This window comes from Rhincodon typus, chromosome 24 (genome assembly GCF_021869965.1).
Source record: "Rhincodon typus isolate 14 chromosome 24, sRhiTyp1.1, whole genome shotgun sequence".
In the NCBI taxonomy this organism is placed as follows: domain Eukaryota; kingdom Metazoa; phylum Chordata; class Chondrichthyes; order Orectolobiformes; family Rhincodontidae; genus Rhincodon; species Rhincodon typus.
In genome coordinates, this window is record NC_063355.1 from 31,824,178 (window position 1) to 31,845,968 (window position 21,791).

Sequence of the window (21,791 nt, forward strand, 5' to 3'; positions counted from 1 at the left end):
CGCAATGACCTCCTCAGAAGACTGACCTCATCAGAAGACAGGATACGACTGATAGAGTACCCTTCGTTAGCCAGTACTTCCCTGGAGAGGAGAAATGAAGCTATGTTCTTCGCAGTCTTCAACATGTCATCGACGACAATGAACATCTTGCTAAGATCATCACTACGCCTCCACTTCTTGCTTTCAAACAACCGCCAAAACTTAAACAGACCATCATTCATAGAAAACTACTCAGCCTTCGGGCCAACATCACACAACCCTGCCATGGCAACCTCTGCAGGACATGCCAGATCATTGACATGGATACTAACATCACACGTGAGAACACCACCCACCATGTACATGGCAGATACTCATGTGACTCGGCCAATGTCGTCTACCTCATATGCTGCAGGCAAGGATGCCCTGAGGCAGAGTATGTTGGAGAGACCGTGCAGACTATAAGACAACAGATGAACGGACACCAAACAATGATCGCCAGACAGGAATGTTCCCTCCCTGTTGGAGAACACTTCAGCGGTCAAAGACATTCAGCCTCCGATCTTTGGATAAGCATCCACTAAAGCGGCCTTTGAGATACACAACAATGCAGAATTGCCAAGCAGAAACTGATAGCCAAGTTCCGTACACCTGAAGAGGGCTTCAACCATGATCTTGGGTTCATTTCATGCTGCATGTGACCCCACCATACTGTTCTGTAAAATCTTCCTTATTTTCTGTGTTTTGACATCATCACCTTGATAACTTGTTATGATCTCTCTACCTGAATTAGTTTGTACACTTTTGGATTACTTGTTACTTTGGTTAGACCCTCGGCATGTGTCTCTTATATCTAGTTTGTTGTTCCAGTCGTTTGTTTTGTCTCTAGCATGAACTTATTTCCAATTTTTTGCAATTATCTCTTTCCCTCAAGTAAGCAGATCACAGGTTATCCCTTCACTTGTTATTCAGCTGTTGACACCTTACTCACACCATCTGGTACTCTTGATCACCTGCAGAGACTTATTATTTGGCCTGTCAACACTCCACTCATACCATTTATATGATCTTTTGATCTCTCTGATTATAAACTCGGTGCCTGTGTGCTCTCTTCACTTCACCTGACAAAGAGGCAATGCTCTGAAAGCTTGTGATTTCAAATAAACCTGTTGGACTATAACCTAGGATCATATGACTTTTGACCTTGATGGCAGTAGTGGTCATGGTTGTTGAACACAGTCTAGTTTAAATCAGCGGTTATGGTGTTGTTTCAAAATGCCCACCTGTCTCTCAATTCCTACAGTCTTTGAAGCATCTCTTGGGTAGGATTGACTAAAAGGCTTATTATGGAGATAGGTCACCAAGTACCAGATTTGTACTTGTTATACTGCAATCTGTTCCACTTGACTCCTCAGACTGAGGTCTAAATTCATAGCTGTGTCAACAGACATCTCCATGATGGTATCCTCATTCGTGGTTGTTGGAGTCTAATCATTCCCCATGATTCAGATGATTTGATTTAGCTCTTCAACACCATCTGGACATTTCCAACCCACACCCCTTCAGTTAAGTGGTCCATCAACGGCCTGTCTTTGGTTGCTTTGAAGGAGGTATCCAGGAGAAAGATGCCATCAAACAACTTCATCAGCTATTGATACAGAGACCAGACCCTCTCCTTTGGCTTGTATGTACGCAAAACCTCTCTTATAGCTGTGACAGGCTAATGCTGTCTCCCAAAAACCCCTGCTAGTACTTCCACAGTTTGAAGCCTTCCCTCACCTCACTTTCTTCACCCATCTTTATCTATTGTTACTGCATTGCAATCCATGTCCAGCTGCTGTTACTGTCATATTCTGCAGCTCCAACAGATGTAATACTAACCTCTGTCACTTCCAATTTCTCCATAATTTGTTGCACATTTACAGTGCTCTAACATTAAATGCACATCTTCAAATAATCTTGCTTGGTCAAACTCACAAACTTCCTTCTTTCTTATAGAACAAGTTAGCACACAACATATGGGAGGGAATACAACAGCAGTATAAGGTGACATCATGTCTCTCTTGGAGGAGTAGATGTTGCCATTGTGAGTAGGGACATATAAATTAACAAGACTGAAGGCCACAAGTCAGAGATTATCTATAAACCTTACTGCAATTCCCCATTTCACTGTTATTTCCTGCCTATATACTTTGCACAAAAGGTGAAACCATTTTATGCACTTTCTCCTTTCCAGGGTACTAAGCACTGGTCTCCAATATCCATCCAGTGGCATTTTGTAAAGCACACAGAGTTGCATTTGCATACAATTTCTTGGATGAGGAAATAAAGAGATTATTGATTAATCATACATAATGTCTAACATTAATATGTACACATTTTTATTTACCTTCCAGTTCGTCACACTTTTCAGGACCTGATTTTCCAGTTCATGATCTGAAAGTCTCTTTCCTATCTGCAGTGTTTCAGAAGTATAGCTAGTATTTGATTAGGCATAGAGTGGCTTTCTTCAATTTCAGTATTGTTCAATTTATTCATTTATTTCAGCAACAGCGAAAACAATTACTTGTATCAATTAGAGGGAATAATGGGATAGATTTTCAATTTGCCAACCAAGCATACAATTAACCATGAAAACTGGTTGCCCTATCTACACATAAAGAGATGAAAATGAGATATTTGTGAGAAAAAGTGCCATCCACAAATCCAGTTTTTTTAAAATGAAGCCTGGAACGAACTGGAAGGAAAATAAAAATGTGTGTACATATTAATGCTAGACATTATGTATGATTAATCAATAATCTCTTTATTCCCTTATCCAAGAAGTTGTACGCAAATGCAACTCTGTGTGCTTTACAAAATGCCACTGGATGGATATTGGAGAGCAGTGCTAAGTACCCTGGAAAGGAGAAAGTGCACAAAGTGGTTTCACCTTTTGTGCAAAATGTATAGGCAGGAATTAACAGTGAAATGGGGAATTGCAGTAAGGTTTATAGATAATCTCCTACTTGTGCCCTTCAATCTTGTTAATTTCTATGTTACAAAATTCATTTTCCAATTCTTTGCATAAAGCAATCTGTTTACTCCTGAATAAGTGCAAAAACAACTGAATGTGCTTTAAATGTGGCCTTTTAAGTGGAGCAATTACCCTGTCCAAGATTTTTTAAAAATCAATTTGTTCAGGCATGTTACAACACATGCCTGGGGCAGGTGAAATGTGAACCTGGGCATTCTGGTCCAGAGGTATGGACACTACCACTGCACCGCTAGAGCCCTTGTAGATGATACCATCTTATGGTTATCCCTTCTTAAAGATTGAAAGAGGTCAGTTGCCAGAGATATGAAGGCACTTATCTTGCTGCTCAACTGATAGGGTAGGCAAAACAATTCTTCCTAATGGAGGCAGTTTGCAATTTCAAACCTTTCTCCTTTCTTCACCCACCTTTACATACTGAGACCACCCTTCAATCTCCTTGCTGTATTTTCATATTCTGCATCCCTTACAGTCATATTATTCCTTGCCTCTATTCCCAAAATTCTGTGATTTGTCACACATTTACAGCATTCTGACCTAACATTATACCTTTAATTCACTTGCCAAGGAAACCATAAACATACTTCTATTATGGAACAGAAGAACACCAAAGCAGGCGAAGACTATGTCATGTCACTTATGATGATTGCTGTTGTGGGTAGGGAACACAGAAATGGAAAAAGGGTTGCAGTTGACACATAATGGAGTTTTAACAGACCTTACCCTCATTCCCCTTCTCTTTACCACCTCCTTTTATAGTTTGCACACCAAAGTGAACCTGCTTTCAGCAGCCTTTCCTTTATAGGATATTTCATTCTGCGCTCCAATATTCAGTGGCATATTTCAAACATACAGATGTTGTGCTTCATTCTATATAAACTCATTGTCTAGAAAACAGAAAGATTGCCTATTCATGATGCAAATTTCTAAGCATTAGCACGGATGCACGTTTTTAATTATCTTTCAGCTCATGGCACATTTCAGGATCAGGACACTACCCATCATCATCACCACTCCTCGCCCGATCTCCCTGACTGCTTGGAGACTGCAATAACACCACCTCTGTTGGTATAGGTCTCTTTTCCTATGCATGACCCTGTTTATAATTCCTCATCTCTCCCTCGTGATTGATAAAACCCACGTCAGCAATTAATTATCTCCAGGAGGGTTAATGTTCAAAATACCTTTCTGAAGATCTTCACAGAACTGAAAAACTGAAATCATTTTTTTCACTAGCTTCTATCCAAATTCTGAAATAATTATACTATGTACTATGAGCCTTCATTACACAGGGTTTCTACAGATCTCACCCTCTTTCCTCTAATCACTGCCTTTCATTCCTCTGCACCTTGTGCGACAAAGAAAAGCTGCTTCAAGTAGACATTCGTTTCTAGAATTCATAGTATTGCTCTCCAATACCCATCCAGTGGAACATTAACATAAGGTTTATCAGAAAATAGATTACCTATTAATAGTATATGATTCAAAGCACTAATGTGTACACATATTTATTTACCTTCCAGTTCATGACATGTTTCAGTTTCTGATCTTCTAGCTTTGGATCTGGAAGTATCCTTTCTATCTGAAATATGTTTCAGAAGAAGTATAATTAGAATTGGGTAAGCTGCTTTCCCCAGTTTCTTCATTATTCACTTTTTTACTTAATTTCAACAATAGTAATAATAGTTACTTGATTGATGAGGTTGAATATTGAGATAGATTTTCAACTTGCCATTTAGGATACAACTAGGAAAACTGATGAATTGTTCATGATACAAATAATGGAAATGAAAATTAGACTTTTTTTAGAACACTTGACCCATCCACAATACTACTTTTACGTGAAAATATAATTACAAAAATAATCTTCAACTCATGGGTGAAAGATCCTGAATTTTTTTTATCCTGACTAGGTGGGTGGGGAGTGGCTGAATGAAGTTAATGAGTATTTGTGGAAATAGGAAAGGGTTCTTGTGGCACAGTGGTGGTGTCCCTACCCCTGAGCCAGGAGGCCTGGGTTGATGTCCTACCTGCTCCAGAGGAATGTCCAGAAAACCATAAGACGTAGGTGCAGAATTAGGTCATTCAACCCATCAAGTCTGCTCCACCATTCAATCATGACTGTTATGTTTCTCAACCCATTCCCCTGCCTTCCCCGCACAGCCCTTATTCTCTAACTAATCAAGAACCTATCTATCTTTATCATAAATACACTCAATGACTTGGCCTCCACAGCCCTCTGCAGCAATGAGTTTGACACAGTCATCACCCTCTGGCTAAAGAAATTCCTCCTCATCTCCGTTCTAAAGGATCACCCTTCACTCTGAGGCTGTGCCCCCAGGTCCTGGTTTCTCATACCAGTGAAACCATTTTCTTCACATCCACTCTATCCTGGCCTCTCAGCATCCTGTCATAATATCTCTGAATAGGTTGACTAAAATTATGAGATAGAAACCTTTGTAATGTATCCAAGTTTGCTGATCATACAAATAAACTTTTTGCACCTGAACGAGATGGGAAGTGCTCAGGTGAGTGAAGCAAAGGATCTCTTCTTCAAGGGAGCTTTGCACTTCCAATTCTTTTGTCCCTATTTCTCTTCATCCTCTGCTACCACGTTGTAATCCATCTCCAGTTGCTGCTGCTGTTACATTCCACACTCCTGTGGTTTGCTTATTTCTTTGCTCACCACCATTCTCACTTCAATTTATTACATATTCATAGTAAACTAATCTTACATGTAAATCTTTAAATCACGTTCCAAGGCACTGTCAACATACTTTTTTCTTTCTTATAGTACTTCAGACACACTATATGCAAGAGCAGAAGAACACCAGAGCAGAGTGCGTACAAAAAATGATTTAGAAGCAAAATAGAAGTAGCTTTCAAGCCTGCCCCATCATTTAATAAAATCACGGTTGATCTGTTTGTGTTTCAATTCCACATTCTCATTTACTCTTGATAAACTTTGATTCCTTTGCCTAAAGAGAATTTATCCACCTCTCAGGTTTTAGAGTAGATTTGTAACTTGGGTTGTGGATGTTGTGGTTGGTTGGCTGGCTCGCTGAGGTGGTTCGTTGTTCCGCAGACGTTTCATTACCCTGCTGGGTAACATCATTAGTGCAGCCTCCGATGAAGCGCTGTTGTGTTTTCCTGCCTGTCTAAACTCTGGTATCCGTTGAGCTGGATTACCTCACTTCCAGTTTTCCTTCGCAATGGAGCGTACATGGGGTCTAGCTCTATGTATTTATTGATGGCTTTCTTAGTGGAGAACCAGGCTTCTAGGAATTCCCGTGCTTGTCTCTGTTTTGTCTGTCCCAGGATCCTGGTGTTGTCCCAAACGAATTGGTGGTTTTCTGTATCCATGTGGGTTGAGATGAGTGAGTATTGGTCGTGTCTTTTTGTTGCCAGTTGATGTTCATGTACCCTTGTAGTTAATTTCCTTCCTGTTTGTCCAATGTAATGTTTGTTGCAGTCTCTGCAGGGAATCTTGTATATGACATTGGTCCTGTCCATAGTGGGTAGTGGATCTTTGGACGTGTGAGCAGTTGGCGTAGGGTTGATGTGGGTTTGTGTGCTACTCTAATGCCCAGTGGTCATAGGAGTCTTGTGGTCAGCTCAGATGCGTGGTGAGTGTGTTGGGGCATATAGTGTCTTCCTGGTGTCGTTCATGCGATAGGCATCTTCTGACCCAGTTTTTTGGGTATCCATTATCTTTGAATACCTTGAAGAGGTACTCTTCTTCTTTTTGGCGTAGTTCTGTGCTGCTGCAGTGTGTTGTTGCCTGTTTAAATAATGTTCTCACGCAACTTCATTTGTGTCTGTTAGGGTGGTTGCTGTTGAAATTCAGTACTTGGTGAGTGTGTGTGGCTTTCCTGTGTACCTTTGTTAGGAATTCCCCATTGGTCCTGCGTTCCATCATGACATCCAGGAATGGGAGCTGTTTGTTCTTCTCCTCTTCTCTGGTGAATCTGATCCCGGTGAGGGTGTTGTTTATTAGTTTGTGTGTCTCCTCTAGTTTGGTCCATTTAATAATGACGAAGGTGTTGTCCACATAGCGTATCCATAGTTTTGTTTGGATGAGTGGAAGGGCCATACTTTCAAGTCTCTGCATCACTGCTTCAACTATTAGTCCAGAGATAGGTGATCCCATGGGTGTCCCGTTGATCTGTTCATATATTTTGCTGTTAAAGGTGAAGTGGGTGGTGAGGCATAGGTCCAGCAGCTTCAGCATGTTGTCTGTGGAGATAGTGTCACTAGGGTCTTCTTCTTGTTTTAGTAGTGTTGTCAGTGTTTCTGTTGCTAGTGGTATGTCTATCGCTGAAAATAGGGCAGTAACGTTAAATGATACCATGGTCTCGTCGTCATCTATTCTTATGTCCTTGATGGAATTGAGGAACTCCTGGGCTGAGCGGATTGAGTGGGGTGATTTGCTGACGAGGTGCTTTCATCTCCTCTGTAGCTCCTTGGCTAATCTATGTGATGGCGTACCTGGCAGGGAGACTACGGGTCTGAGGGGTACTTCCGGTTTGTTTACCTTCGGGAGGCATTAGAATTGAGGGGTGTTAGTTCCTTCAGGTTTCATTCTTAAGAAGTATGTTTTGTTGATTTGTCCGGTCTGTTTGAGTCTGTTAGTGTGTTGAGAATCTTGTTGCCCAGTTGTGGTGAAGGGTCTGTCTGCACTTGCTGATATGTATTCTTGTTGAAGAGTAGTGCATATGCCTTGGAGAAGTAGTCCCGTTTATTTAGTATTACCGTCATGCACCCTTTGTCTGCTGGTAGTATTGTGACGTTCTTGTCCTTTCTCAGTCCTTCTAGGGCCTTCCTTTCAGATGTGTTGAGAATGTTGAGTTTGCTTTTTCTGGTCAGTGTCGGGAACACTGTCTGTCTTATGGCTTGTTGTGTTTCTTCATTGATGCCATTGGCCTTCAGTGTGGCTTCCAGTGTGGCTAGGAATTCTGCTTTGTTGGCGTCTCTGTGGCTGTAGTTGAGTCCATGAATTAGAACAGCTTTCTCTGTGTCTGTCAGTTTCCTGTCTGAAAGGTTTCTTACCCAGATGTCTGCTCTGTTGTTGTCATTTTGGTGGGTTAGTTTGGCTAGTTTTTCCTGAAGGGTCTGTCTTTTCCTGGCTGTTGTGGTCTGTTGACTGATGTTGATGGCACATTCTAAGTCCGTTGTCCAGTCTTGGTTGGTAGCTTCCAGGAATAAAGTTTTTCGGCACGTAATTGTTCTGTCCTATCTGTGGAGCCGGTTGTGTGCGTCGCTGATCATTACCTTTACCATCCTGTGGCCATTGTGTTCTGCTGTTTTATGAGCTTGTGGATTATTGATGGGGGGATTTGTATTTCACACTGCGTGGTAATACCTGGTTCCTGAGGTATCCATTTAGGAAGTAGAGTTGTTCGCGGGTAGCGCTGTCGTTTGGCGTAGTTTTCCCATTTTTGTGCCAATTTGAGCGTGCTTCACCCATAGGTCTCTAAGGTTTTAGAGTAGATTTATAGCTCGGGTTGTGTATGTTGTGATTGATTGACTCGCCGAGCTGGTTCGTTGTTCCGCAGACATTTCATTTCCCTGCTCGGTCACATCATCAGTGCAGCCTCCGATGAACCGCTGTTGTGTTTTCATAAAGAAACACAAATACAACAGCGCTTCATCGGAGGCTGCATCTAATTAAATTAGATTTGAAGCTTTTTTATTTACCTTCTGATATGTGATAGGATTCAGCATCTGGTCTTTTAGCTCCAGAACTGGAGGTATCTTTTCGGTCCGAAATATGTTTTAGAAGACATAATTAGCATCACATTATATATAAAGAAGCTTTCCCCACTTTTATCATTGGTTTGCTTTTCAATTTGTTCAACAACAAGTCCTTGTTTCAATTAATATGAAAAATGTTCCCTCCGTCACCACTGCAGACATCAGATCTGTCTTCTTGATGGTCAACCTGAGGAAAGCGACAGGCCCAGATGCAGTCCCTGGCCATGCACTTAGATTCTGTGCGGACCAGGTGGCAGAGGTATTAGCTGACATCTTCAACCTCTCCTTGCTGCAAGCCAAAGTGCCCACTTGCTTCAAGAAGACCACTATAATCCCAATACCAAAGAAAACACATGCAACGTACCTTAATGACTACCGCCTAATGGCTCTGACCTCAATAATCATGAAGTCCTTTGAGAGACTGGTCACGGCCCACTTCAGCTCTAGCCTCCCAGCCTGCCTCGATCCCCTGCAACTTTCCTATCTGTGAAACAGGTCCACAGTAGATGCCATTTCCCTAGATCCACAGTTATCCCTGGAACTTCTGGATAACAAGGCCATCTATGTAAGGGTCCTACTCACCGACTACAGCTCCGCCTTCAACACCATAATCCGTTCCAGACTTATCTCAAAACTCCAAGATCTAGGTTTCAGCTCTGCCCTCTGCAACTGGATCCTCAACTTCCTGACCCACTGACTGCAATCAGTGAAGATCGACACCAGCACCTCCTCCACAATAATCCTCAACACTGACACCCTGCAAGGATGCATTCTCAGCACCCTACTGTACTCCCTGTACGCTCACCACCGTGTAGCCAAATTCTGAATGAACGCCATCTACAAGTTTGCTGACGACACCACCGTGGTAGGATGGATATCAAACAATGATGAGTCAGAATACAGAAAGGAGACCGAGTGCTAGGTGTTGTGGTGCAATGATAACAATCTCTCTTCCAATGTTGGCGAAACAAGAGAACTGATCAGTGACTTCAGGAAGAAAGGATGACGGCATGCCCCTATCTACATCAACAGAACCAAGGTGGAGAGGATCGAGAGTGTCAAGTTCCTAGGAGTGATGATAACTGACAATCTATTCTGAACATTCCATGTAGATGTGATGGTCAAGAAGGGACAACAACGACTCTTCTTCCTCAGGCAGCTTAGGAAATTCGGCATGTCCATAAGGACCTGGCACAGCAACTGCTCTGTCCAGGATGGTAAGAAACTACAGAAAGTTTTGTGCACAGCCCAGACCACCACAGAAGCCGACCTCCCACCCATGGACTCCATTTACATTTCTTGTTGCTGCAGAAAGGCTGCCAACATCATCAAAGACCCTCCCATCCCGGTAATGCTTTCTTCCAGCCTCTTCCACCAGGCAGAATATACACAAGTTTGAACACGTGCACTGACAGGTACAGGAACAGCTTCTTCCCTGCCGGTATTAAACTGCTGAATGGACCTCTAACTTCAAATAATGTTGATCTTGCTTTGTGCACCTCTGTGCAGCCATAACCTTGTATGCCTCGCTCTGTCTAAACACCCTATGATCTGTATGTCCTAGTTTGCCATGATCTGCCTGTACTTTTCACCGTACTTGAGGTACATGTGGCTACAAATCAAATCACATCAAATGGGACAGAATTTCAACTTGCCAATGAGGCATTAAGCTGGCAATGTCGATCGGTTGTACATTGTACAAATAATGTAATCAATGTAAATGAAAATTGGAATCTTTTAGAACTATTGCCCTAGCCACAACACCATGAAAACCTGTTCTAAAGTTGCAAAATTAATTTTCTAACCCTTTGCATAAAAATTTGGTTCAATCCAAATAGGTGTGTGAACTGCTGAATGCTCTTTCCCGTGGCCTATCAAATGAACAAAGGATTATGTCTCATTGTTTTCCCTTCTTGATTAGAGTATAAAGACCAACTGCCAAAGATATCATGGCATCTATGTGACTGCTCAATTTATGAAGATGTGCTCAAATGGGTGAGGTATAAAATTTCTTCTTCAGTGAGGACGTTCCACATTTTTAAATCTTCCCTCCCAATTTCCTTATCCACCCTTATCTACTGCAATCCATCTTCACCTTCTGCTACTGTCATATTCTACACCCACTACAGTTGTATTTTTACTTCCCTTTCCTCCCAAATCTCACAGTTTGTCACACATTTGTAATGCCCTAATCTTAAATGCACACCTTCAAATTACCTTTTTAAGCCACACAAACATACTTGATTCTTGCTTACAATATAACTTGCCAAAGAACTTGTCTCAAGTTGGGAGCAGGCACTACGGTAGCGCAAAACCATATCAGATCTCCACTGACAGTGTGAAGATTTGCTATTGTGGTTAGGGGTAGGGGCATGGAAATGATCAAGGTTACAGATCACAGGTTTGCTCACACATTACCCTCATTGACCTTCTCAGTGTCATCTCACCCATACAATTTCCATGACAAAGGAAAACTGTTTCAGGCAGCATTCATTTCTAGAATACATTCTATTGTTCTCTAATATCCAAATAGTAACACATATAAAGGATATGGAGTTGTACTCCATCTGTACATTACATTGACTAGAAAATAGTGAGACTGTTATTGAGACAGAATGTCAAGCATTAACACATACACACATTTTCATTACCTTCTGGTTCATGACATGTTTCAGTATCTGATGTTCTAGCTTTAAATCTGAGAGTATCTTTTCTGTCTGAAATATGTTTCAGAAGAAGTGCAATTAGCATTTGGTAACATATAGAGTAGCTTTCTACTTTCTCAGTATCATTCAGCTTTTTATTGAGAAAACTATTTCATTTGCATCAATTACTTAAATAGTGGGATTGATTTTCAACTTAACAATCAGGCATAAAGCTAGCAATGCCAAGTGATTGCCTATTCTCCAATGATTGCCCATTCTGCAATGAAAATAGAAATTGGACATTTTTTTCAGACATACTCTTTGCCTATTGCTGTTACTTTTCAATCCATCTTCACCTGCTGCTATTGTCACTTTCTGCATACTGTACAGGTACATTATGTCTTTGCTTATCTCTCATTCTTCACAATTTGGCACACAATCACAGTGCAGGGTGACAGCATTTAATGTCACCCATTTAGCACTGTTTCACTTTAATATCGTCAAATTATTAAAACTGGAAATCTTGTTGAGCATTTCGAGATTTGTGATATTGTTGTTCACTGAACTACTACACATAACTGAACCAATTGGTTCCATTTGGTACAGTCTCTCCCACTCTCTGTCTTGTATCCTCATCCTATGCTGAAATACTGCATCAGTTCTGTACCAGGGAGATCCCACCCGACAGGCTGTGGAGTGCCTACTGAAGCCACTGCTAGCCCTGGCTGCACAGCAGTCAGTGCTTCAAAGTATCGCTCTGTGTGGTCCCCACCGAGCACAGATCCAATGAAGTTACTCTGCTGAGCTTGGGATCCTCCCTCCATTACCTTCCCTGGTCCACAGTAACGACTGAGTACAGGAGCACCCATCAACCTCCTCCCCTCAAGTGTGTGGCCAAAACCGTGGGCTCTGTGGCAGACTGGCAGAACAACAAAAGGGAGCTGCCAAACTATCCAGGAAAAGTGGCTATCATCATCTGGTCTCAGCAGCTTCTTCCATACAGCTGGCTGGAAGACACAATCTGCCATAGTTATGTCACTGTGTTGGTCATTATCATAGGGGGAGTGAGATGCGGAGGAGGTGCAAGAAGAGAGAGACAGATAGAGGTAAGTGAAAAAGTGACAGTGCTCACCAATGACCCATATCTCACCAGTCAGGAAAAGCGGAAAGAAAAATCAAGATTCTGCAGCTAATAAAAAGGTGCAGCCCACCAAGCAGTAGTGTGACCAGTCATTGCAAGTGCCAGGAGCAAGCAAGTAATGATGCCTTGAAATAACCAGCCAGTGGCTAGGAATAAGTGATTGACCTCCTGCTGAGGTTATGAGCAAAGGTTCCTTGTGCAGAACCCAGGTAGTGACTCCCGTAGCTCTACTCTGGGGAGATCCCCTACTGGGGATGTTGTAACTAGAGTGTGACTGTGTTTTCCTTTTAATATTTCTAAATTCATTTTATTTTAACAGCTATTTCATTTACTAATAGAGGACTTTAGACACTTAAAATGATATATTATAATTTTTTTTCTGGAAAGGAAGGCCCAATGGAACAAAACTCCAGTTTCAATATTGATCCTGTAGAAATCAATTCTTCACTCGGAGTCTTTTCACTTAAAGTTGTGATTTTCAGGAATGCAACACAGACTTTAACTAAGGACATCCTGTACCCCAACCTTATATGCATATCTATAAATAACCCTCCTAGGTTGCCTCAAAGGTACACAGAATATGAGAGCAGAAAATCATCAGAGCAGTGTAAAGACAACATCAGGTTCCAGAACAAATATTTGACATTGTGAGTAGAAGACACAGAAATTAATAAGGCTGCCGCATATAAATCACATGTTTTCTGCAGATTGTACTATTGCTTCCCTTCAGTGATGTCCTGGGGCTCAGATGATTGACCTCCAACAAATACAACTAATTTCCTCAATGCTAGATATGATAACAACCAACAGAGAGTTTTCTCATCTGTTTCCAATTACCTCCACTTTTACTAAAATTTCTTGATAACATACCTCTATCAAATAAAAAATGAAAGAACTACGGATGCTGTAAATCAGGAACAAAAACAAAGTTTCTGGAAAAGCTCAGCAGGTCTGGCAGCATCTGTGAAGGATAAAACAGAGTTAACGTTTCGGGTCCGGTGACCCTTCCTCAGAACTCAGTATTTATCTGGATGACATGCGAATTACAGGGAAGACCAATAAAGATCATTTAGAAAACTTGGACATCGAGCTTAAATGTTTCTCCCAAGTTGGAATGCCTTAGCAGGGAAAAATGTGTGTTCCAGGCACCCCAAGTGACCTACTTGGGCTACAGACAGCTGCCTGAAGGTGAATCGAACCCGGTTTCCTGGCACTGTGAGGCAGCAGTGCTAACAATTGAGCCAGCGTGCCGCCCTTGTCCAGGAGGCCAAGTGGCAAACACTGATGCCTTGAGCCACCTCCCACTGGCGTATATACCATCAGTGGTGCTGTCTTTGGAACAGTCCACAATGGTTTTAAACTTTCTGGACAATCTTCCGGTCATCGTTGACAATATCGGTCTATGGACATAAAAAGATTCTGTCCTGGCAGAACTGAAAGATGGTGACGCAGGAAACAAAAGCGCTATCACAACTAGAGCTGAAATCTTTTGGGACCCAGCAAGACTAAATCACCATAGGGGATGTCATATTATTATGGGGAGCAAGAGTGACTGTCCTGAGCCAAAGTCACTGCTAAATACTGGCTGAATCCTACTAGATCATCCAAAGGTGTCCAAAGTGAAGATGTCAGTGAGACGTTATGTTTGGTGGCCAGGATTGGATGCCAACATAGCTGCATTGATGGGGCAGTGCCCAAAATGCCAAGGAGGATAGAAGTTACCGCCAGCAGCTCCCCACATTTGCGGGAATGGCCAGATAAACCTTGGATTCGGTTACATGTCGACTATGCTGGTCCTTTCATGGGCTGAATAATTTTAGTCATTGTGGACACAAATTCAAAGTGTTTGGACATGTGTAGAGTTAATTCATCAAACATGGCGATGACGTTTGAAAAGCTGCGAGCATCTTTTATGATACATGGATTCCCAGAAGTGTTGGTCACAGATAACGGGCCATCTTTTACCAGCGGTGAATTTAAGTATTTCCTAAAGTTGAATGGCATTAGGCAAGTAAGGACAGCTCTATTCCAAGCATCGTCTAATGGTTTGGCAGAAAAAGCAGTCCAAACTTTGAAGGCAGGCATAAAGAAAGCCTAAAGCTTTTCTTGATACCAATTTGTTCTGCTTCCTGTTTAATTATAGGATCACCCCTCACGCAATTACAAGGACAGCTCCAGAGGAGTTGCTAACGGAGGGAAGATTCTGCACCAGGTTAAATATGATCTTCCTGGACCTGGGGGTAGGGTGAAACAGCGTCAGGAATGCCGACGCCGAACAAAAGACTCCGCTGAGTAAGATAGTTTAATTTAGGGGACGACGTTTGGTGTTGAAACCACAGAATAGCCCTGCATGGATAAAAGGTATGGTCAATGTAAGGTTAGATCCCATGACGTTCAGAATTTGGGTAGGTGAGGCAGTCCTGAACAAGTGTGAGGGCCACACGAAAGCTGTAACCTTGCAAACGGGACAGGAGCAAAATGTACCTGGCTCCTCAGAACATTCAACAAGCTGTCAGAACCCGTGGGTTCTCCCCCTCCTCCTATCATTGAAGAAACCTCTGAGGATGACATGGACAAGGTAGACGTCACAGGCTTGACACCATCACTGCCTGAAGAAGATGGGTTTTGCCCGAGACACTCCAGTGCAAGAGGTGGACTATAGACTGGTACATGCCACCTGTACCTGAGGTAGAGTCAAAGGAACCGGAATTGGTGCAAAAATGCCCAAGGAGAAGCTACAGGAAAAAGAACAGGCCTACTTTTCAGGAGTTTGAGGGGGAGGGATGTAATGATTGAAACAATGTCAGCCAGGTGGATCTCATGGAATATGAGTTCCCTGATTGGGGCTGTTAATGTGGTCCAATCAAGGAGTCCAGGCTGACACTTATAAACAGGAGTGTCAGGGGTTCTACTCACTCTAGGCTAGCTGGGTCAACACTAGCTGGCTAGCTAGTGTAATATACTATGCACGTGTAAATACAGGGTGGCTTGGTGATGGGATCCTGGCCTTCGTGGAGTTATTTCATATAACATTGATAGAAGATGGTCAAGTCAAAATGTAAAATTTTGCTTTTTGATTATCCATGCCTATTTTCTGAAAGTGAAGCTTATGACTAGTGGAAGAATTAAATGACCATGTGGACCTGGATTTACCAAAGGGGAAATGAGGTATGGCCATACAAAAGCAGGATAAGAAGCAAAGTTTTTACTCAGAATTGAAGCCTGATGATTCAAACAAGGATTATCTTTTGGACAGACTATTAACTTTCCTGTTTAAAATTTATCAAAAAGGTGTTTTATTGACTACTCGAAATGTGGGTCAGATTTTGATAAATTCAGAAACACTAAGGATTGTACAATGCAACAGTTATAGAAGAACTGAATTCAATTGATTGTATGCAAGACTGCAGAAACTTCATTTGAATATTTCTCAATTTATGCTGGCATTTAAGTTATTCAACTGTACAATGTATCATGTATGGACAGACTTCTAGTTTTGACTAGAGTTAAAACTATGGCCATGTGGCGAGAACAAATGTCAGATGCACAAAAGCAATTCTCAAGTAAGCATTCCTTTCCAGTAGCTTTCTTAGCACAAAGTGGCAAACAAAAAATAAAAGACACAACGTTAAAAAGCCAGAAAGACCATTGGGATACAAGTTGCAGGTGACAGTATAAAAGGTGGACTGTATCTAAAAAGAAATAAAAACAGAAATGCTGATAATGATTTTGAGAATCAAAGAAAATTCAGGGTCTACAATAATTGAAGTAATCCTAGAAATTCTGAGAATATAGTCGAGCAACGTTTCAGGTGCAATTCAAAGTTTCATTATGCCATGAACTGTCCCAAATAGTATAACAGACTATTTAAAACAACTTGAAATGTAAGATTCAGAGGAAGAAGGCAGAGATATAGACCAAAGAAAGCACATTGTGTTGATCACAAGAAACTTTAGTCCACTTATAAATGTGTTAGTGGCACAGACTTTCAGATGTGCAAAATGTGACAGCGAATGGACATTACAGTGTGTGGAATAGACAGGTGAAAAGTCCACCTACATTGAATAAAAAGGATCAGGATAAAGCCGCAATTTGAGAGTTCTATCAGGTAAGATTTGTGGATGATAACACTTTAAAATCTTTGACAATTGTTGACTCCAGCCTTTTACAAGGAATGGCAATCGTATTACTAGCATAGGTGCAGTATCTAGTGAAATACTGTTCTTAAATAGTCATTGAAGTGCAGATGAAATTTGTTTATGGAAAACAACAAAGCTAGTGGGTTTGGAAAATCTGTGAAATTGTGATTTACAAAACTGAGACACTACTATACTCTTTAGATGAAATATAACCTCACCACTAAAAAAACTGAAGAAGTAATATTGACATCCATGGGTTAGAAATTTAGAAGACAAAAAGCCAATTGTATTAAAATTACATGAGCAATTTGCCCAATAGTCCTCCAAAAGTTAATATTTTAGTAAAGAATGCAAGAATAAGGGTTGAGGAGTGTAATAACTCGTAGAAGAACCAGGTAATCAACCTGAGATTTGTAAGAAATACCAAAGGAAAATACCATGGGCTATGTTGCAAGTCTGCCCTGAGCAGGACATTTCAATGAGATAGTGCCTATGAATTTAAAGGTATGGGATAAAGAAAAAAAATACATTTTGTACATTTTGCAACCAGATTTTATTTGTCAATGACAATATATAGTAAAGACAAGGAAATAATTGTGGATAAAGTAATGGGTAAACAGATAGGGGGCTGGAATTGGACCGCTAATACAATTGTTCATTGATATTGGGTTGGGAGGGAATTTGCTAATGATGAATTCAGAGATGTGTGAAAATGAACATAATAGTTCTGAATAGTTTGTTTGATGGACAAATCACTGATAGTGAATATGAAGTCATTGCTGTCGTGAAAATTGCCAAAAGTTGGTACTAAAGACAAATATTTACAAAAAATATTTTAGCTTAAATAAAGGGCATTTTGATTATAATAAATGTCTGAAATGAAGGAACATCCTGAGATCAATTAAATTCTCTTAAAGGGAATAACTGGCTTCATTTAGACAGAAGTCATGACAGGACACTTCAGACCTGAGGAGAGTTTCTCCTGGGTAATGCGGGAAATAAGGGATGCTTCCAGTGTCCAAAGTGACTAGATGTGCAAGAAACGTGTCCAGCTGCAGCTACTGGCTAATTTTCAGAGCTGGAGCTGTGGGTGGACTTAATGGAGCATCTGCAATGCTGAGAATGATGTGGATAGCAGGTGGTCACACTGCAGTTATGGATTATACAGGCAGAAAGGGAACGGGTGACAATCAAAGTAAAAGGCTCAGGAAGGAAGAGTAGGAGTCCACTGTGGTAATCTCTCTCTCAAACAGAAAAACTGCTTTGGATACTGTTGGGGTTGGGTGGTGGCCTCTCGGGGGAAAGCAGCATCAGCCAAGTTCCTAGCACCACAGGGTGACTCTGCTGCACAAAAAGGGAGGAAGATGAGTGGCAGGGCTATAGTGATAGGGGATTCAATAGTAAAGGGTACAGACAGGTGCTTCTGTGGCTGCAGATGTGAATACAGGATGGTAAGTTGCCTCCCTGGTGCCAGGGTCAGGAATGTCACAAAGTGGCTGCAGGACATTCTGAAGTAGGAAGGTGAACAGCTAGCAGGTCATGGTAAACATTTACCAATGACAGGTAAGCAAAGGGATGAGGACCTGAAAGCTGCATATAGGAAGTTAAGGCATAAATTAAAATGCAGGATTTCAAATGTAGTGACCTTAGGATTACTCCCAGTGCCATGTGTGGGCAAGAGCAGGAATAAGAAGGTAGATCAGATGAATGTGTGGTTGGAGAAATGGTGTACCAGGGAGGGGTTTACAGACATTGGGACAGTTTCTGGGGAAAGTGGGATCTGTGCAAGTCTGATGGTTGCTGCTGGGCCAAGCTGGGAAAAATATCTTGCTGGCTTTTGTTTGTTTCATTTGAGGTTTTAAACTCGTATGGCAGGAGGATGGGAACCAAAGTGTAGGCTTGGATGTTTCTGATTCAGATCAAGAAATGGGAGGTAGAACATTGGTTAGTGAAGTAGTCAGTGACTCAAAGATTAAAAAAAGGATTAAAAAGTGTCCAGCAAATGAAATTGTGGGGTTGAGCTGTTAACACTTTAACTAAAGGAGTATTATAAACAAGGCAGATGAACAAAGGATGCAGATAGGCACATGGCAGCACAATGTTTTTGTTATGATGGAAACCTGGCTAAAGGAGGGGCAAAATTGGCAGCTCACTATCCTTGGACAAAAATTAGCAAACAACATAAAGAGAAAATCAGAAATGTTTTACCAGTATATAAAGAGCAAAAGAATAGTTAATGAAAAAGTGGAACCTATCAGATGAAGAAGGGAACGTGTGTGAAAATACAGAGGATATGGGAAGAATTTTAAATAAATTTTGTCTCTGTATTCACAAAGGAAAGGGATGATGTGGTTATAGTAATCCAAGAGCAACATTGTGAAATATTAGACAAAATAATCATTATGAGAGTCATAGATATATACAGCATGGTAACAGACCCTTTGATCCATGCCAACCAAATATCCTATTTAATTCCAGTCCCATTTGCCAGTATTTGGCCCATATCCCTCTAAACCCCTCCTATTCGTATACCCATCCAGATGCCATTTAAATGTTGTAATTGTACTACCCTCCACTACTTCCCCTGGCAGCTCATTCTATACATGCACCACCCTCTGTGTGAAAAAGATGCTCCTTAGGTCCCTTTTAAATCTCTCCCCTCTCACCTTAAATCTATGCCCCCTAGTTTTGGACTTGCCCACCCCAGGGAAAGACCTTGCCTAATTACTCTATCCATGCCCCTCATGATTTTATAAACCTCTATAAGGTCACCCCCTCAGTCTTGGATGCTCCAGGGAAAATAGCCCCAGTCTATACACCCTCTCCCTATAGCTGAAACCTTCCAAATCTGGCAACATCCTTGTAAATCTTTTCTGAACCATTCCTAGTTTCACAACATCCTGCCTGTAAAGGGAGACCAGAATTTCACACAAGACTCCAAAAGTGGCTGAACCAATGTCCTCTGCACCATGACATGACCTCTCAATTCCTATACTCAATGCACTGATCAATGCAAACCTACTAAACACCTTATTCACTATCCTATCTATCTGCAACTCCACTTTCAAGGAACTATGAACTTGCACTCCAAAGTCTCTTTGTTCAGCAACCCTCCCTTACCGTTAAGTGCATAAGTCCTGCCCTGATTTGCCTTTCCAAAATACAGCACCTCACATTTATCTAAATTAAACTCCATCTGCCATTCCTTGGCCCACTGGCCCATCTGATCAAGATCCCGTTGTACTCTGAGGTAACCTTCTTTGCTGTTTACTACATCTCCAATTTTAGTGTCATCTGCAAACTTACTAACCATGCCTCCTATGTTGACATCCACATCATTTACATAAATGACAAACAGCAGCGGACCCAGCACCAATCCCTGTGGCACACCACTGGTTCCAGGCCTCCAATCTGAAAAACAGCCCTCCACCATCACCCTCTGTCTTCTACCTCTGAGCCAGTTCTGTATCCAAATGGCAAGTTCTCCCTATATTCCATGTGATCTAATCTTGCTAACCGGTCTACCAATGAGGAACCACGTTGATCGCCTTAGTGAAGTCCACATAGATCACATCCATCGCTCTGCTCTCATCAATCCTCTTCTTCAAAAAACTCCAGTTGGTGAGAGATGATTTCCCGCACACAAAGCAATGTTGACTATCCCTAATCAGTACTTGCCTTTCCAAATACATGTACATCCTGCCCTTCAAGATTCCCTCCAACAGCTTGCCCGCCACTGATGTCAGGCTCACCGATCTATAGTTCCCTGGCATTTCCTCACATAGTGGCATAAGAGTGGCACAACATTAGCCAACCACCAGTCTTCTGGCACCTACCCTGTGGCTGTCGATGATACAAATATCTCAACAAGGGGCCTAGCAATCTCTTCCCTCGCTTCCCACAGAGATCTAGGGTACACCTGATCAGATCCTGGGGATTTATCCACCTTTAAGCGTTTTAAGATGTTCAGCACTTCCTCCTCTGTCATTTGGGCATTTTTCAAGATGTCACTATTTATTGTCCCACGTTCTCTATCTTCCAAGTGTTAGAGGAGTTGGAATCCTTGAACGTGGATAAGCTGTCAGGGTCGAGTGGATTGTTTCCCTAGTATGTTAAAGGAGGTCAGGGAGGAAATAACAGATGTTCTGAGGATTATTTTCAAGTCTTCACTAGAAACGGGTGAGATGCTGGAGGACTGGAGGAATGCAAATGTGGTTCTGTTGTTTAAAAAGGGTACAAAGGAAATGCCAAACAATTATAGGCCAGGTAGCCTTCAGTGGCGGGGAAACTGTTAGAATCAATGCTGAGATCTGATAAACTGTTCCTCAGAAAGGCATGGACTAGTCAGGGATAGTCAGCATGGCTTCGTTAAGGGCAGATCAAGCCTTACAAATTTTAATGAATTCTTTGACAAGCAGGATTGATGAGGAGAGTGCAGTGGATTTTGTCTAGATGGATTTTATAGGTATTTGACAAGGTCCCATGTGGCAGACTGGGCAAAAAAATTAAAAGCCCAAACAAGGCAATGTATTGAATTCGATCCAAACTTGGCTTAGTAACAGGAAACAAAGGATAATAGTCCATGGCTGCCCTTGTGAATAGAAAGCTGTAACAAGTAGTGTTCGGATCCCTGCTGTTTTATTTTAGACACTAACAATTTGGACTTGAACGGGGGGACACAATTGGGAAATTATGGAAATGACACAAATTGCCTATGTTATGGACTGTGTAGCATATAAATGTAAGCTCCCAAGTGATGATGTAGATGTGTTGGAAATGGCAGATAGAGTTGAACTCTAAGTGTGAGGTACTACACCTAGAGGAGAAACATCGAAAGGAATACACAATAAACAAATATACTGAGAGGGATAGATGAAGTGTGGGAACTTAGCATTGAAGTGCACAGCACTCTAAAGGTAGCAGTACAAGTAGATATGGTTATAAAGAAGGCATATGGAATGCTCTCAGAGATAGCAGGAACTGCAGATGCTGGAGAATCTGAGATAACAAGGTGTAGAGCTGGATGAACACAGCAGGCCAAGCAGCATCAGAGGAGCAGGAAGGCTGACGTTTCGGGCCTAGGCCCTTCTTCAGAAAAG

The 21,791-nt window shown here is 41.6% G+C and overlaps 1 protein-coding gene across 1 annotated transcript in view; it reads right to left on the reverse strand.

The window, feature by feature from the left end:
* LOC125485978 overlaps nucleotides 1–21,791 on the reverse strand; it is a 95,559-nt gene that overhangs the window by 40,052 nt on the left and 33,716 nt on the right. Inside the window, exons 4-5 of the mRNA XM_048611640.1 lie at nucleotides 11,419–11,484; nucleotides 4,530–4,595 (exon numbers count right to left, since the gene is read on the reverse strand). Of these exons, the coding sequence (XP_048467597.1) occupies nucleotides 4,530–4,595; nucleotides 11,419–11,484 (132 nt within the window). The remainder of the gene's footprint in view (nucleotides 1–4,529; nucleotides 4,596–11,418; nucleotides 11,485–21,791) is intronic.